The sequence below is a fragment of the Mauremys reevesii genome, linkage group 1 (genome assembly GCF_016161935.1).
Source record: "Mauremys reevesii isolate NIE-2019 linkage group 1, ASM1616193v1, whole genome shotgun sequence".
NCBI lineage: Eukaryota > Metazoa > Chordata > Testudines > Geoemydidae > Mauremys > Mauremys reevesii.
In genome coordinates this window covers 114,985,033-114,999,780 of record NC_052623.1, presented here as the reverse complement: position 1 = coordinate 114,999,780, position 14,748 = coordinate 114,985,033, and the positions used below count along the sequence as shown (strand labels likewise).

At 39.0% G+C, this 14,748-nt stretch overlaps 1 protein-coding gene across 4 annotated transcripts in view; it reads left to right on the top strand.

Moving 5' to 3' along the window:
- The window catches only part of RASA3 (RAS p21 protein activator 3), a 197,384-nt gene that overhangs the window by 50,055 nt on the left and 132,581 nt on the right, over window positions 1-14,748 (top strand). Inside the window, exons 2-3 of one of the 4 annotated variants that reach the window (XM_039542294.1) lie at window positions 8,570-8,642; window positions 8,761-8,878. In XM_039542294.1, coding sequence (XP_039398228.1) covers window positions 8,802-8,878 — 77 coding nt within the window. In that variant the 5' untranslated portion in view covers window positions 8,570-8,642; window positions 8,761-8,801. Of the gene's footprint in view, window positions 1-4,669; window positions 4,690-8,569; window positions 8,673-8,760; window positions 8,879-14,748 lie in introns of those variants that run through there. The other 3 variants (XM_039542303.1, XM_039542289.1, XM_039542281.1) reach the window with 3 other exon arrangements.

The following is a 14,748-nucleotide window of genomic DNA, read 5'->3' as shown; positions in this document are numbered from 1 at the left end:
GTGAGCGTCCTTCATCTAGAAGTAAGTTTCCAGACTGCTTTTTTGTGGATGTGATCTACCCTCATCTCCAAATAAAATTCCTTCATCTGGATGCTGTGAACTGCTTCCATCTTTTTTTGGATTAAAGAGAAGATATTTCAGGAAGGATCCCTACAGTTCTGCTTTGGTCCTTTTCCTTCTCAGCCTTTCGTTTACAATACTCAGCTCCCGAGTGTTTTCTTTTTCCTTTCTGCCATGGGGCATTTGACTATTATGTACTGTGCTCCCGACTGCAAGCATTATAGTGTTAAGGATGGCTGACACACCCACAACATGGTTGGTAATTTAAACCACATTGCAGCTATCCCAACATGTTTTTTCATTGCTTAAAGGTTCAGTGATTAGTAACATACACTCACCTATTAAAACAGTTAGTTAGAGCGTTTACACGGAAACAAAATGACCTTTTTTGACATTATAACCTGACACTGGTTGTTTGGAAAGTAATCCCCTTCCTCACGGTTATCCGCTTGGAGTGTGACATCATCCCTTTCTTGGTCTATTAAGCATTAATGCTGTTACTTTTCTTTTATGGATTTTATTTATTACACATGAATCAGTTATAAAAAGAAAAGTTCATAATTACACAGCCCAATAATAACGCTAAGGTTTAATAACGCTTAAAGATACTCACTCACTCACTCACTCACATACATTTTGGATTTATAATGCTGAGACACGTTATTCTTTATTCTTTGGCACACAATTTTCTACAGTATTCGCTTGATTCTTAACCATCTACCTGCGACGTGTTTGTGAAAATGACCGTTTGACATGTATCAACTTGCGATATCTCCGCTCTACATGAATTTCCGGCTATGCGATCTTGATGTATATTTGAGTTAGGTGTCACTAGCATTGCAGCTATTGACGCTGGTGGATGTTTCATTTTGGCTGAGTTATTGTTTATCAAAATTGCGGCTGGTGGATGTTTCATTTTGGCTGAGTTATTGTTTATCAAAATTGCGGAGTGGGTCTATGTCGCAAATTGAAGAAAAAATTCACTAAAATTGTTTATTTTTGCCGTAAATAAAAGATTTGACATATTAATAACTTCTCAGAAATGTAGAGAAATTAATTATAATTCATATTCCCTCTGCACGGGAATTGAAATAATGACATCATTATTTTATTTGGGTTTTTTTTTTCATTTTTTTATTTGATTTTTTCCCCCTCAACTTTGGCGCCCCATTTAACTTGGCACCCTAAGCGACCGCCTAGTTTGCCTATATGAACAGGCTGCCCCTGAATCAAATGCCTTCCAGTAAGATAATTTGGTCTTTCCGACCAACTTTCCAGTGGTGTCACAACCTGAAAGGGTGTGGAAGCCTGGCAGTGCATGGCTTTTAATGGTCCAAATGATAGGAACACATCTCTGAGGGATATACAGTCATTCTGTTACCCAGCAGCTAGCACAAAAACAGTCTTACAGTAGTCTTGGGCAGAGTCTCATAGAGAGTGCTAGAACATCTGTTGTACAAAAATCCAGAGTTTAGTAGCATTTCTCTCTATATTCAGTGATGACTTTTTTTTTGACCATTTATATCCTTGATATTGCCACTGTTATACAATTGCAACAAATCTTGTACGAAGTATGTCATGTAAGGTGTCAATGGAAAAGTTATGATTTGCTAAGTATGATTATCCTGTTTATATGCATGTATCACTTTGTATTTGAAGTTAGGCTATATACTAGCATCATACATATGTGTTCTATTCCTGGGTCACACCCACCAGGTGAAATTTACATTAAATCCAGACAACTATGTATTGATGGCCCATCAAGAACACTTAGCTCTCACAATGGACCATAGAAGAAACTCATTTCACCTAAATTGCTCTTCCTGTGGATGCCACAGCAAGGGATATGGCTGCTCGTTTGAGTCATCAAGCCATGTAAGGACATATGATATGCTCAAGTGACGCTGGACTCCAACTTAGGCCAGTAACTTTTTTCCATAAACAAAGACAGTAAATTTCCAGGCATATGGCAAAGGATATAAAAGACTCCTAAGATCTCCATTTTGCCTCTTTCCTGCCCTGGTTCTCTTGACTGTTGATTTACAATTTAAAACTATGGACTGAGGATCTTCCAAAAGATTGGAAGATCATCAGAGAGACTTTACAAGCCAGCAGTCTATTCATCACTGCTACAAACCTGATATAAGGACTTCAGTAATTATTTGTATATACATAATCTATTAACCATTATTAACTCTCTTCTTCTTTCCTTTTATTATTAAAACTTTTTAATTTTTAGTTACTAAAGGATTGGCATCAGTGTGATTATTGGGTAAGATCTGAGTTATACATTGACTTGGCTAAGTGGCTGATCTCTGGCGATTAGTGTCTATGCCTTGGAGGGATGGACGCTATCCCGATCATGGGGAGTGTTCCTGGCTGGAAGTTGTAGAGCTGTTTGTGGTCAGAAAAGGTGGAGGAGGAAATATCCCCTCCATTGGTGGTGCTGATATTTGGGGAGACATTGGTAACATGAGCTGTGATGTAGTGGATGGTGCCAAAATGATTATTTCAGTTCTACAGGCATGGTTCCCTCAATTAGCAATAGATCAACCGGGGACCATTAGAGCTTCCACAGTGGGAGAAGTGTCGGGGGTTTGGAGAATAGCGCACATAAATGCAGTGGTTGAAACAAATTTGTTTTGATGTGACAAATTATATTTTTAACTTGATCCTCATAACGAAACAAACAATTCTATCATGTAACATGCTGGCAGGCAATGACTTACATTAAGAGCAGATCAACTAAAAATCTGGATCTCCAGACTGTGGAATCACTTCACAGATGGCTATTTGTGACCTGATTTAGAAATCTAATAGTCTGTTTTGTTGTTGAACCGGTAAGCATGTGTGTGTGGGTGCATGTGTGCATGCTATGGATTTTTGCTCTATTTAATATCAAGCTAAAGCATTAAAGCAACAAAGATAAACCTATTCAAAGAAATTGAATATTTATAATCACAACTGGCTTTTTAAATAGATTTCATTTTTACATATTGCTTGATTAGATAACATTGGATTTGTGATTTACTTTCAACATAAAAGAAAATTGCAGTGACCTTAAAGGCATTGTTACATAAAGGAAGAAGGTAGGAAAAACAATAATACCTTGAGTTTAGGATATTATAAATGAGGTGCTATAGTATAATTGTCCTTGAGTACGCCTACCAATTTTGTGGTTTTAATCAATTTCCTATTTTAAAATGTTTCTCTCTTCCCTTCATCTTTGTGAAAGACAATGCATCTGTGCATGGTCAGCTACACCATATGCCTTATACAAAGTCAGTTGGACAAAGCACTGTTAAATGCACAAAGTAAATAAATTTTGAAAACAGAATTTTTTTCCAAAATTTGTTACATTAGTTTTGGATCTTGCTTTGTAACTAAAGATGGTTAAAATTCAGACAGATATGAGTTGATTGTCCATTTTAATAGTCCAGAGAAGTATATATTTCATCAATGCATATTGATTTACTAATATTTTGCAATGCCTAAAATAGCAAAAGAAGTTGCCACACGCAATAAAGGGATGATGTGCATCATCAGCCTCCGGTGATCAATATACATATATTCCTAAAAGTCAGCACATGTTTCAGAAATATCATTATACACCTGAGCATTTCTCTACATTATTGCAAGCCTGGCTAAATGGAATACTAAAATAGGGAAAGAATGGTTTACATCTTAGTGGCATTTAACCTTACATTGTGTCCTATTTGCAGATTTGTTAGCATCTGATCATCTCATCCTGAGTTACTCAGACAAGGGGTTCTAAACATGAAGAATACTTTCAGCATCAATGATGATGAAAATATATCAATCTGCCATTACATTTTGCACTCATTGCTGATTCATGCACATTTTATGGGGAGTGAAAATAAAAGCTTGAAAGATGTTTTGTTCGAAACCTCAAAGTAGAAGTTAGAATTTCTGGTAATGATAGAACTGTGTGTTTGGGGGGGAGGTTAGTTAACCCCATCATTTTGTTTTATTCTTGACATGCTTGCAAGTGAGACTGTTCAGAGGATATGTACGGAGTACAATAGAAGCAAAGTGAATCATTGTTGATGATAGCTTGTGTATATATTGCCCTTTTCAGATTGTTTTTTGTTTCTGTCCTTGAGTTTCTCTGCCCACTGCCTGAAATTGAATGCCAGGGTGTAGAAAGCTCAGCTGTTTTTTCACTGATTTTTGTTAGTCTAAGCCTAAGGGGATTGATTTCCCCTTCACCCCTCAATAAATCAAATGTATCTAGTACAAGTTGTTTCCTAGTGCTGGATGATCTCAAAACATAAATCTGGTGGGATACATAACTAAGTTTACCTTAATGGGTGTAGTGTTATAAGTGCTATTGCTTAATATAAGATAGCATATGAGTGTATAATGGGTATTTAGTTGTGCAAAGATTGTCATATTTCACTCCAAAAGGTCAGAAAAGTAGAGATTTCAGAGGCCTGATTTACATGTATCTTCCCCTCCTCCCCCAATCCCAATGGAACTGTCCATAATATCTGCACCCAAACTTGTCAGAGCCACATAAAACCAGATCCCTCCAACTGTCCAGGATCCTTGCTGGCATTACTCCATTTCAGCAGCAGTATCATGGCCTCTTGGGGAGGCACTGGGCAGGTTGGTAGCTGTATTATTTTCACAATCTCCCTCCCTTCCCTCCATGTGAATTCCAGACATGTGCAATGTGATGTGTGTGTAATCTTGAAGGTTAAAATGTGGATGCATTGGTATCTGATGACATAGGTGGTAATGCAAAGGGGGGAGGAAGGGAAGGAAATAGTGCAAAATATGTTTTTGTTCAACATATAAGTGTTAGATGATTTAAAACATTGACAATTATTTTTAACCTTTTTTTTTGGGGGGGGGGGGGAACCATCTTTTTGGATGTTTGTTTAGGAATCTCTTCCCACACCTACAAAAAGAAAAATTCAAATCTTATTTTGCTTCTTGTTCTGCTTTAGCAGCTGCATGTCCCTAGGCACCTAAGCAGTATTCTCTTTCACCATCTGCCATGGGAGCCCTTATCCCTTGCCTTGCTTCATCCCTCTTCTTAAGCAAGGAAGGGACTCATGAATTTTGGAGCGAGGAGGGAAGCTGAGTGAGAGTTGGGAAGACACATTCATAGAATATCAGTGTTGGAAGGGACCTCAGAAGGTCATCTAGTCCAATCCCCTGCTCAAAGCAGGCCCAATCCCCAGACAGTTTTTTGCCCCAGATCCCTACATGGACCCCTCAAGGATTGAGCTCACAACCCTGGGTTTAGCAGGCCAGTGCTCAAACCATGGAGCTATCCCTCCCTCCCTCTGTGCCTCTTTATTGTAGGTTATTGTGTTTCTCTATTCTGAAATCTCTTCGTACGCCACCACTTTCTTTATGCTGCATGGAGAGGGCAGTTCTCGCTTAAGTTGTAATTACACTCCATACCACCAGGGGAAGTCAGCATCACAAATACTGTACTGCAGTCCACTCTGTTGCAGAGCCAGTTCAAAATGTCTTAATTTTGGATGTGAATAATTCATTTGCTTTGCTAGTACTGACTCTTATTGACTTCAGTGGCCTTCAGACCAGACCTGTGCATAATGCAATGGGTCTACAGCAGCTGGAATAGAAGAAATTGGGAAAGTATTGAGTGTCCTTTTCCCAGACCTGAGGAAGAGCTCTGTGTAGCTCAAAAACTTCTCTCTTATCAACAGAAGTTGGTCCAATGAAAGATAGTATCTCCCCCACCTTGTCTCTCTAACATAGTGACTTCATCAGTGTTTTTGTTTCAGACCAACAAATGCAAACAGAATTGTTCAGCTCCAGTGGCAATAGTGAAATAACTCCAAAGAAGGAACATTTTGTTTAAATGACACTATAGACCAGCTGAAATCCTACGGGGGCTTGTTTTGTTGACATTGAATGTCTGGCTTGAGGGCTAAGAGTCCTTAGGTGTTCCTTGGATGCTTGATTTTTCTGACTGCTCACTAAACAATTCAGATTCTTGTTCTTATATAGGACCCTAAGTAGTCATTTGGGGTGTGTCTCAGTTAACACAGAAATAGTGTGGTGTGGGGTTTGACTCTCTTCGGTTAAGTCTGTAACATGATTGGTAAGTGGGAATGATCAGTTAGTTCCTTGTTTATAGTCTCCATGATTCGTCAAGGTCTTCAAAGTGGAAGAAGAAAAATCACAAGTTCCCACTTTTCTTCCTCTGTGCCTCTTACTCAGACACTTTCGCTGAAGGGCAACGATAAACAGCATTTTCAGTCCCCATGAGTCTTCCTTGTCAAATAAAACTCAGAGACCCAGTAACCACTGTTTTTCATTGGAATCCAAATACATCACTACTTCTGCATTCTCCTTATCTTTATATTGTAATTCTTGTATTAAAAAGCAACAAAATGGGCTTCAAATTAAAGTTAGCTATTTTAGAATTTCAGTGGGTTACAATACTAGAGAGGACATTGTCTATCACAGAAAACTATTCAAAAATGAAGAGTTTCTGAAAAGAGGCTGTTTTAGGGGAGGAGAAAATTCACAAACTTAATCTACATTGTTTTCCTTTAAAAAAAAATGTTTCTAATTTGGAAATTTGAAAAGTTTCCTGGTAATATGCTCAGCCCCCACAAGGGAGGTTTCCTTATTACCTTCCTATGATGCTTCCTGTTGACTCCCTCTGGAGGGAGCTTCAGCCAGAAAGGCGCTGGCCCAGCATACGATTAAAGGTGAAACTAGAAAGGAAAGTCTTCTCTGGGACTTGGAGGAGGTGAGCCTAAGGCAGAGAGAAAAAGAAGTTTCCTTGAACATAGTCTATGATGTAATAAATTGTACAAACCCAATGTAATTTGTCTCCTGACTTTTCTATAAGTGGAAGAACGCACTGAGGCATTACCATGTGGCATCAGCTAGGTCTTAGAGAAGTTAGCTTTTTTTAATTTAAAAAAGAAAAATAAAACAAACTTGAAATATAGCCTTGTTGGCCACATTGTAACACTTCAAATTGTGTTTATCATCTTTCAGCTATAAAAATAAAGGGTTAAAAGTTTGCCAAACTACATAGCTTTATACATTCTAGCTTTTAAGTGTAGAAAATTATTTAACATAACAAATCTTTAGTCTCCAGGTGTTAGTCTTGGCGATCAAATGCACATCATTTTGGATGGCATTCTTACTGTAATAGGTTAAATGCAGAGATGCTATGATGCAAGTTAAATCATAAATAAGTGTAAATTACGTCCCAAGGGGGGACACAGGTTGTCCTGTGGTAAAGAAAGATGTTGCATCCTAAACCACCTTCTGCCTTCCTGTTAAAGTAGATGATGGGAGCCTGCTTAATCTTCTTTTCCCATGAATTGCTTTTACTGCTACAACACATCTTTTCCAACATCAGCATGGAAGTTGCATCCATTTGCTGATTCATTTACATGACCATTTAGGTCACCTCTAAATGTGGCCCAATGTCTGCAGAGATTGTGTGACTCAAAATGAGATTGGGATGAAGTGAAATTGGTCCTGTTAGTGAAGCTATGCGGCTTGGGGACTGAAAAAGATTTTTTTTTTTCCTCCTAGAACTGACTTGCACTGAACTGCAGATGTCTGATAAACAAGCTATGCTTGTTCCTGTTGCTTAGATTTTACTCTTCTCTTCTGTTTATGTTCACAAATAAGCTTTGCTCTCTGATCTTGCTTTTTCCCTTATATCTTATCAGTGGAGCATGCTCTAGTCAGTCCATGTGACATCTGATAACAATCTGTAGGTACCATAGAAGTGAAGTGCAAACAAGAGCACATGCAGAGTGAAGCTTCCTTAAGCTCTCAGAGGAGTTAGGGCTTGGCCTTGAAGTCAAAACACTTGCCAAGTGGTGCTAAGGTGTTTCAATGAAGCTGTGGGGAGAGTTATCTGATTTCTTTTCCTAAGCTTTTGTTTGGACTGTCCCTGTGCCAAGCAATCTTAGTTTGCAATTTTGCTTGTTGATGGACCTGTAGAGGGAGAGACTACTATTCCAGTCTCATTTCTGTTTTTTTTTTTTAAGTTCTGAATTTTATACTGCTGTGTCTTTGTCCTCAATTCTCCAGCCCTATTCTTTTTAGATACAGGATATGTAATTGTTTCTTGTTGCAGTTTTGAAATAAGCAAAGGCGTATTGTCCAACAAATTAATTTTAATGTCTGGCACTTAAACAGTACCTCTTTCCAAAGATCTTAGGGGGTTTACAAGCATTAATTAAACTTCAAAGCACCTTATGAGATAAGTGTTATTACACTCCATGTTCCGGTGCATCATTTAAGTCACATTTCATGCTAGCACGTTGGAGAGTAGCAGAGCTGTAGATAAAATCCTTATTTGCAGTCTCTTGTGGTTTGAAAATTTTATCCCAAACTCTGTTTTATCAAAAATGACTTAGGTGTCTAAGCTTCATTGAAAGTCAATGGGATTTAATGTGTAAAGTTGTATTTTCATAAGAGACTTAGGTGCTTTTGAATTTTTTTTCCCTTTACCATTGCCATATTGCAGCTTACTGCCTGCCATTCTACATGAGCATTGCTCCTGTCAGAGGACTGAAAATATTCGTCTAAATAAAGACCCGGTAGGAAGCATTCTACAGCCAAATAAAAAAGTAATGTGTATACTTTTTAATATAACCACTGATATACTATCAATATCTGCTCATATTTAAAGTTTGATTTGAATTGTTTTGTCTTTAGGAGAAGCCAAAAATCTTCCGACGTATCCGGGGCCAAACAAGATGAGGGATTGCTACTGTACTGTAAACCTGGACCAGGAGGAGGTTTTCAGGACCAAAATAGTGGAGAAATCACTATGGTAACAAATATTTCTTGCATGCAGATATATTCAGTCAGTTCTTTTAACACCCTAGAACATTTCTGTTTATATTATATTTCTATAGTATTCCAAATAGATCTTTTGGTGGGATGGAGAAGAACGTAGCTGATTTTTTTTTAAATTGTAGGACTATAATAATAGCATTATTATGGACATCATGGCCTGGCATCTAACTATATGTTTTTATCATTTTTGTGTGAAGAGGTTCTTGTCCTGAGAGGAAGCACATAATTAGTTTCCAAGGAGGTTACAGTTAATGCAGCTCTCTAGTTTACTTGCTTTTGAACTTCCTTTATGCTTTTTAGCTATCAGTTTAACCGTGCCATTTAATCCAGCTGTCAAGGATTTTTCCTTCGTACTGTTGTTATAACTGCTACTCTATCAGAGCTGAAAACCACAGTGGGGTTTTGTTCTGCACATTCCTGGAGGTGCAAAAGTGGGGGAGAGGGTAATGAGACTACAAGAAAGGGAAAAGCAGTTACAGCAAAATCCTGAGATGGCAGGTACAGTGCTAAATTGTCTGAGATCCCAATCTCCTGCTGCTGGCCAGCTTTGCTCTTTTGAGGGGCAGTTGGTGGCGAATGGGTGTGTTTCCTTCTCCTCCAGCCACTCTGAAACTACCAGATCACTTGGGTATTCAGGCAAAGCATGAGTGAGAAGGGGTTTCAGAAGTCAGCTTTTTTCTCTGCGTTCCCTACTTGCTGGTAAGCTGTCTCCTGGGGGGAAGGTGTGGAATGCTTTTCCCCCAGTGACACATCCTAGGATGCTGACCCCCTTTATTAGAATCTAGTTGTCCTCTTTCTCCAGGCACTTTACTGGCCTCCTTGGTGGTAGTGCTCCTCATTATACCCGCTGCTGCTGACCTATGATCTTGTGGCTAAAGCCTTGTCTACCTTCCATATCTGAATTGACTGTAACTATCAGATTATAGCTGCACTGATGCTTGCCTGTAGTGCAGACAGAAAAAACAGCTGTTTTCACTGGGGCAGTTTGCCATGGTTTAATGCACCACCAGTTTGAGAGACCAGTGCCAATAGGCTGTCCACACTAGGAATTTGCATCAGTGCAGCTACAGTGAAGGCTGCCTTTGGGATAGATCCCCAGCATAAGCAATGCCTAAAACATAGGCTTGGAAGTTGGGAGAAATGGCTTCTAAGGCGCTCCCGTACCATGTGATAGGTATATTGTAAGACTAAACTAGGCAGGAGTAAAATAGTAGAATGGAATGGAACAGGTACAGACTCACAGCAAGGAGTGGAACTTCTGTTGGGGCCTAAAAATGCCTAAAATATAGAGAGAACAAGTTTAGGCACAGACTCTCAGCCTTTAAGGTCAGAAGGGGCCATCATGATCATCTAGTCTGACCTCTTGCACATCATAGGCCATACCCACCCATTCCAGTAATAGGTCCATAACCTCTGGCTGAGTTACTCAAGTCCTCAAATCATGATTTAAAGACTTAAAATTATGTAGAATCCACAATTTATTCTAGTTCAAACCAACAAGTAACATGTGCTCCATGCTGCAGAGGAAAGAGGAACCCTTCCCCTCCCCCCCACACCCCCCACCCGGTCTCTGCCATTCTGACCTGGGGGAAAAGTCCTTCTGACCCCAAATATGGCGATGAGTTAGACCCTGAGCATGTGGGCGAGACCCACCAGCCAAAAACTTAAGAAAGAATTCTCTGTAGTAACTCGGAGCCTTCCCCATCTATTATCCCTTATCTGCCTATTGGAGACATTTGCTGATAGTATTCATGGATGGGCCATATGCCATTGTAGGCAATCTCATCATACCAGCCCCTCCATAAATTTATGAAGCTCAGTCTCGAAACAAGTTAGGTTTTTAGCCCTTCCCCTTGGAAGGCTGTTCCAGAACTTCACTCCTCTGATCATTAGAAACCTTTGTCTAATTTCAAGCCTAGACTTATTGATGGCCAGTTTATATCCACTTGTGCCAACATTGGCCCCTAACTTAAATAACTCCTTTCCTCTCTGGTGTTTATCCCATATAGACCAATCATGTATGCCTTGAGCCTTCATTTTGATAGGTTAAACAAGCCAAGCTCCTTAAGTCTGTTCATGTAAGTAGGCTTTTCATTCCTCTGATCATCCTCGTAGCCCTTCTCTGCACCTGTTCCTGTTTTGAATTGATTTTTCTAGAACCTGACAGACCAGAATTGCACACAGTATTCCACATGAGGTTTCACCAGTGCCTTGTATTTGGTAATAACACTTCCTTATCTCTACTGGAAATACCTTGCTGATACATGTTAGGACTTCATTAGCCTTTTTCATAGTTGCATCACATTGGTGGCTCACAGTCATCCTGTGATCAACCAATACACCTGGGTCTTTCTCCTCCTCTGTCTCTTCAAACTGATACATCCCTTGCTTATAGCAGAAATTCTTGTTGTTAGTCCCTCAGTGCATGATCTTGACCTTTACCCTCTTAAATTTCATCCTGTTTCTATTATGTTAGTTTTCAAAGTCCTCCATATCTTCTAGTATGGTATTCCAATCCTCCCCAATACCACCCAGCTTTGTCATCTACAAATTTTATTAGCACAATCCTATTTTTTGCGACCAGTTCATTAAAGAAAATGTTAAATAAGATTGGTCCCAAGACCAGTCCTTGAGGAAGTCCACTAGTAACCTCCCTCCAGTCTGACAGTTCACCTTTCAGTATAACCTGTTGTAGTCTCTCCTGTAACCAGTTCTTTACCTACCTTTTTGATTCTTGTATTAATTCTCATCTTCTCCAATTTAACAAATAATTTCCCATGTGGAACTGTATCAAAAGCTTTACTGAAATCTAGGTAGATTAGATCTACTGCGTTTCCTAGAAAATCTGTTATATTCTCAAAGAAAGATCAAATTGGTCTTGCATGATCTACCTTTTGTAAAACCATGTTTGTTTTTTTAAAATGAGTTACCATTTACTTCTATGTCGTTCACTCTTTCTTTCAAAATATTTTCTAACACCTTGCATACAACTGAGGTCAACTAATGGGCATGTAGTTTCCTGGATCACTTTTTTATCTTTTTTAAATATAGATACTGTATTTGCAATTCTCCAGTTATAAAGTATGACCCTCAAGTTTACAGATTCATTACAAATCCTTTCTATTAGGCTTGTAATTTCACATGCTAGTTCCTTTAATATGTTAGGGTGGAATCCTCCTGATTTAGGTACCAGTAAGCTGATTGAGTTTAATTTCCACCCTGGATGTGGTAATTTTCTTCTTCCATATCTTTGTTCACATTAGCGATCCTGCTACTCTCTCCAAGCCTCCTCATTATCCATATTAAAAACTGAGGCAAAATATTTGTTTAGGTGTTGGATCATACCTAGATTATCTTTAATTTCTACCCCATGCTCAGCATTTAGCAGTCTCACTTCTTGTTTCCATGTTTCCTTTTTATTTTTATGTCTAAAGACCATTTTACTAATGGTTTTAATGGCTTTTGGCAGTTCTCATTTTTTCCCTACACTTTCTGACCTCTAAGAGAGAGCTTTTCTTGCTCATCCAGCCCTTCTTCCATTCCTTATAGGCCTTCTGCTTTCTTTTAATAACCATTTGCGACTCTTGTTCATCCAGATTGGTCTACAACCCTTCTCTACGTTTTTTTTCCCTTTTCCTTGGGATGCAGGCTTCAGATAGTTTCTACAACTTTGAATTAAAGTAATTCCAAGCCTCCTCTACATTCAGATCCTTGAATTCTTCAGTCCAGTCCAACTCCCTAATTAATTCCATTAATTTTTTTTAAAGTTTGTCTTTTTGAAATCAAGGACCTTTGTTGCAGACTTATTTTTAGTTTACACTGAATTAACCCATGATCACTCAAACTCAGGCATGTATGTATTCTGGAAAAAAGGGATTTACTTCCCCCCAAAATTAATTTCTGGTCACCTTATATTTAAATAAAGAAATCTGGGTGGAGTGGGCTGCATATGTGTATTTAACGTGTACGTCAGTGGTGGAATCAGTTAGGTAGTGAATTCTAAAGAAAACCCTATCTCCTGTTATCATATTCATAGATTACAACGCCAGAAGGGATCATTATGATCATCTAGTCTGATCCTTTGTATAACACATGCCCTGAAACTTCAAAATAATTCCTGCAGTATAGCTTTTAGAAAAATATTCAATCTTGATTTTAAATGTGAAACATTTTACATTGGAAATATTCAGTCGTTTAGCTGATGAGATTATAGATAGGAGGTGTAACTTCCTAAAGTCCTAACTGATTTAGGAGCACAAGACCTATTGATTTTTTTCATGAGATTTGTCCACTCAAGTTTTCTTGCACTTAATATTTTTCTTGTGACCTTTATTTTGGGTCTTTATTGTGTTCTGAATTGAGGCAAGAGAGACTGAGATGCAAAATGTATAGCGTAGATTTTGACCCTCACAGATTGTAGATTGATAGCCACATAGAGTTAGGACAGTTGTGTTTTATCATGAAGTTGTTAGCACCTTCCAGTTTAATGGAATTGTTTAGTAATGAATGACATAAAGTTGCTGTCTAAAGTTCTTGCTGTAATTAAGAATTTGCCACATCTAAAGCTTGAAATAGTTCCACGAAAGTAATTTTGCAATTGTCACTTAATTTCTGTCCTGATTCAAGCAAGTGTAACCTTGTTGCTCAGAACTAGGAATTACACAGGTGGTGTTTTTTTTTCTCCTGTTGGATGATCATTAAACCACTTCACAGGAGGGCTTACTGTTTTAGTTGACATAATTTCACTGGATTAATCCAATAATTATTTTCCATTGAGAAAATAAGCTTTCCTGTTATAGGAATAACAACTTTCCTTGGGAGAAATTCCATCTGTCTTTAGACATATTTAAATTAAAGTCGTAGGCTGAATCCAGTCTGAAATCAGCAGGTTAGGGTGCTCACGGGAAACTACAATAGTTTCATCCTGAATTGTTGACCAAGGAGCATCTACTTCCAAGTTAGCTCTTGGCTTTTCTTGCTTTTCTCATGTCTCCCGGGATAGCCTTTCTTCCCCCTTGACCATGTCAGCTAGCATCTACCTTTAGCTCCATCTCTTTTTGAGGGTGGGTAGGGGCATGTTACTGCTTTTGTTCATCTGTTTCGTAGGAGCATCCCTCCTGACTATCCCAACGCCCACCTACCTCTACGCTCCGCTACCAGTTGGATTTGCCCTTCATCCTTGAACGTTCTCCCAATAAGTGAATAAATAAAATAAATTCAAGAAGGAAACTGTTTTTAACAATGTCTTTACAGTGCCTCTGTTTGTACAAATTGCTGCTGCTTTGTTCAGCTATCTAACTGCTGCATCATTGAGGGAGGAGTTGCAGTCCACCCTCCAGTCTAGGATGACAGGACAGCAAATGTGAAAAATCGGGACAGCGGGTGGGGGGTAATAGGAGCCTGTATAAGAAAAAGACCCCAAAATCGGGACTGTCCCTATAAAATTGGGACATCTGGTCATCCTACTCCAGTCTTTTAACTGTGCACTCCTCCACCACATATTTGATTGTGTGCATTGCTGCCCTGTAATGACCTCGATAGGAGGGAGCTAAGCCAAATTTCTGCATTGTGGCAGTCTCTGTGACCAGTCCAGTGAGTAGCCTGTTAAGCTTAGTTATGATTTGCATCCCAGGTTACAAACAGGTGGATGTAAATTAGGGCTTCTGAAATTCATCAGCATGCCTGTCTCTCTATCCCAGAGTTGCTGCCGCTCTGCAAGGACATAGCTGTTGGTCTTGATATGCTGTTGTTAATCCAAGATTGGCACTGGGCCAGCAGCACTGGACAGGAGTGGATTAATGGCTGCCACAAAAGGATGTGTCAAAGTCAGCAGGAGTTGCAGGT